Below are 3257 nucleotides of genomic sequence, written 5' to 3'. Positions count from 1 at the left end.
GCTGAACATCCCTCTTCAGAGGCTGTCTCTGCTAACAGGGAGCACGTACAGGGTTGTGATCGCACACCGCCTTTCTGACACACTGCCGGGAAACAGCTGAACTGCAACAAGCTTCACTTTAATACATTTACACGAAGCCTCAGCTTTCAAGACAGCTAAAAGCGCAGTTTTGCAGAGAAAAACTTGAAAACTCTTAGGAACAGCTGTACAACTGCCTACAGAGAACTGTGTTTAGAAAGTTAATCCAGCAAGCGGTCAGAGAAAAGCAGACACAACTATGTAATATACTGTCCACAGAAAGCAGAATGGATGTTCCTGTTCTTCTGCATAAGGTCAGAAGAAAAGCAACAGATCTTAGCATGGCTCCCTGATGCAAGATGCTCTCAAAAGTTAAGTTCTTGAAAGCAAATCCTTCTTGAATCTTCACTGGAATAAATAATAACTAGTTTTTCATAAGAGATAAATAGTTACAAGGACTATTAAACTTCAGTACTTAGTGTTTTGCTGAACTTTCAGTATTTAATAAAAAACAAATACTGTAGGGCAAGGCCTAATGTGAAAGACCAACTGTGCCACCATTACTAGTGAAGGTTCTGATATTAATTAATGTCAGAGGATGGGATACCAGACTAAGAGATCTTGGGTTTGAGTCAATAAGGAACTCTGGAACTGCCTGAAGCAAACCTGAAACACGAACATTGTGTTTCAGGGCAACCACAAAAGCATCTCTAGACCAACAGTAATTAAGACCCAGGTGTTTACTAAAAAGATAAGACATATTTTAAGGTCACATTTTTAAAAAGTGTAGAAATACTCTCAAAGGGTGTTTTCAAACATTGCTTAAAGCAAAGCATCAGTTCTTTATCAACCTGGTGGAACCCAAGTTCAAACTCTTGTGCTCTCCCTTCAAAACTGGGAGGGATCACAAGCCTAGGCCAAAACCACAAGGGCAATTCTCTCTGTACTTTTTACATATTTTAAGTATAACCTTTTGGTCCATAAAGAATAAATACTCTGAGTACAAGAATTACACACCTTTTAACTCCCCAGAACTCATGTATTTTTTGCTTTGGTTCTGTGTATGAAGTGCTGTGAAAACTTGCCACTTCAACAAGTATTTTTATGCCCTCCCAGATATCTAACCTCAGTGCAGGTTAAGTCAGTCATCCTTACCTGGTGAAACCACTGCTTCAGGATCATTCATATCAAAGGCAGCCATGTTGCCAATGGCAAACCCATACCCAGAATGGACATCTGGAAGGCCTATTGATCTCTGAAAGAGAACAATGGAAATTTTAAAGCTTTATGAAACTTTGTGCTGCATAGTCACCTTGGTTATGCTTTACCTCGTGGCAGTGGTTGTCATATTTGCAAACACATATACCAAAAAGAGAATGGATGTTCAGATATAGATGGAGTAAACATTGATTCTGATAAGTATTTAATGCCTGCAGTCACAGGACAGAGAAAGCAGAGAGCAGATCTCACTCTAAAGCAAACACCCAATGGCTGGACAGCTGAGAAGCCCTCTGGGCTCAATAGACCAGATCTCAAGAAAACTTAAGAGGAGCTCAAGCAAGCACCTAAATGTAGGAATTATTTTTAAAAGACTTCTTGTTATTGAACCTTCTCACAGACTAATTACAGAAAGTAAGAGCTCCAGAAGTCCAAAGTATATCTAGCCTTGCAGGTTTAGGTTAGGACACCACAAAGAGCACTCCACAATCTATTTTAGCAAACAACAAAAAAAGCCCTGAACATCCAGAAAGCTGTCAGAAATTGGAACTTTTCAATGTGCGTTAAGCTGCTAACATACACGAAAGAAAACAGTACTTTTCAGTGGGATTATGTGCTGCTTCTACCTTCCTTTTGCCATCACAGAGAAATCTCTTGGTTTGGAAATAAAAAGTGAAGATTTGAATGGACAGATAATCATAACATCTCTCCTATGAACTACCAGCCAAAATTCCCTTTTTAACAGGTTTTTACTATTCTAACTTACTCTGATTTTGGCTGATCACTAAGGCATTTTAAGAGTTTGATGGGCTGTCTTTTACTGTAGCAGGAAATTAAAAAATTTTGCCAAGTCACCAAGAAAAACAATTTAAAAAAAAATATCTGATATTCATTACTATTATATGCAATACTGAATATGGAAAAGATCATTCCCACTCTCTATGTAGAGCTTCTTGGCAAGTGACATAGCCTGTTATTTTCTTCCTGCACCATCACATCTAAGGCTTCATTCCCAAAAATGCAGAGGGAAGGGCAAGGGAAAAGAGCACTGTGTGCATGGGCAGGCTCACTACCAACATCAGGGCAGCAACAGGCACACAGACACCAGTATCACCTCCTGCTCTCTCCTCACCTCTCATGCATTGTGGAGGCAACTCAAAAACAACAGACAAAATGAGCAGTGGGGGAAAGGTGCCTCAAGCAAACTGTAGCAGCATAAAGCAACACTAAAGAAACTTCACATCAAAAGGTAATCAATGAAGTAAGTAGATACTAGCCTTTTAGACAACTCAGTTTTACAGCCTGCCCTTTCAAGCACTCCTTACTCAAAGACTTTAAAGGGCTGAAGCACCTCTCCTGTGAAGACAGGCTGAGAACTCTCTCAACTCTGGGGTTGTTCAGCCTGGAGAAGAGGCTCCAGGGAGACCTTATAGCAACCTTCCAGTACGTGAAAGGGGCCTGTAAGAAAGCAGGGGAGGGACTATTCCCGAGCGTTTGTAGTGACAGGACGAGGGGTAATGGGTTTAAGCTAGAAAAGGGTAGATTTAGGTTAGATATTAGGAAAAAGCTCTTCAGTGAGAGGGTGACAGATCACTTGACTGGGTTGCCCAGAGAGGTGGTGGAGGCCCCATCCCTGTAGACATTCAAGGTCAGGCTGGATGAAGCGCTGAGCAGCTTGATCTAGTTGGAGATGTCTCTGCTTATAGCAGGGGGGTTGGACTAGATGACCTTTGGAGGTCCCTTCCAACTCAAACATTCTGTGATTCTATGGCACGTTCCTAACATACAGACTGCCTCGAAAAGAGCTTTTGAGAATGGGTATGGACCAAAGAGTTCCCATCTGGAAGGCAATAATCCTCGGCTAACAGGAATAAAAAAAGAGCAGATTTTCAGAGCAATTACTCACATGAACAATACCAGGTAATGCAGCCACATTCCCAATCTGTTTCATAGCAGGCAAAAATCCACCTGCACCTGAAAAAGAGAAAGGAAAAAAAGTAAAGAATCTGATAATTTAGCAT

General features: G+C 41.0%; 1 protein-coding gene across 1 annotated transcript in view; it reads right to left on the bottom strand.

Annotated features, from left to right (window-relative positions):
* RTCB (RNA 2',3'-cyclic phosphate and 5'-OH ligase) overlaps nucleotides 1-3210 on the bottom strand; it is a gene marked incomplete at its 5' end in the record, with an annotated part of 9573 nt that extends 6363 nt beyond the window's left edge. Inside the window, 2 exon segments of the mRNA XM_008941957.1 lie at nucleotides 1174-1273; nucleotides 3143-3210. Coding sequence (XP_008940205.1) covers nucleotides 1174-1273; nucleotides 3143-3210 — 168 coding nt within the window.
* Nucleotides 3211-3257: the final 47 nt, after the last annotated feature.

This window comes from Merops nubicus, unplaced genomic scaffold (assembly GCF_000691845.1).
Source record: "Merops nubicus isolate BGI_N331 unplaced genomic scaffold, ASM69184v1 scaffold35936, whole genome shotgun sequence".
NCBI classification, from domain to species: domain Eukaryota; kingdom Metazoa; phylum Chordata; class Aves; order Coraciiformes; family Meropidae; genus Merops; species Merops nubicus.
The sequence above is the reverse complement of the archived record's forward strand: the minus strand, read 5'-3'. Positions and strand labels throughout refer to the sequence as shown.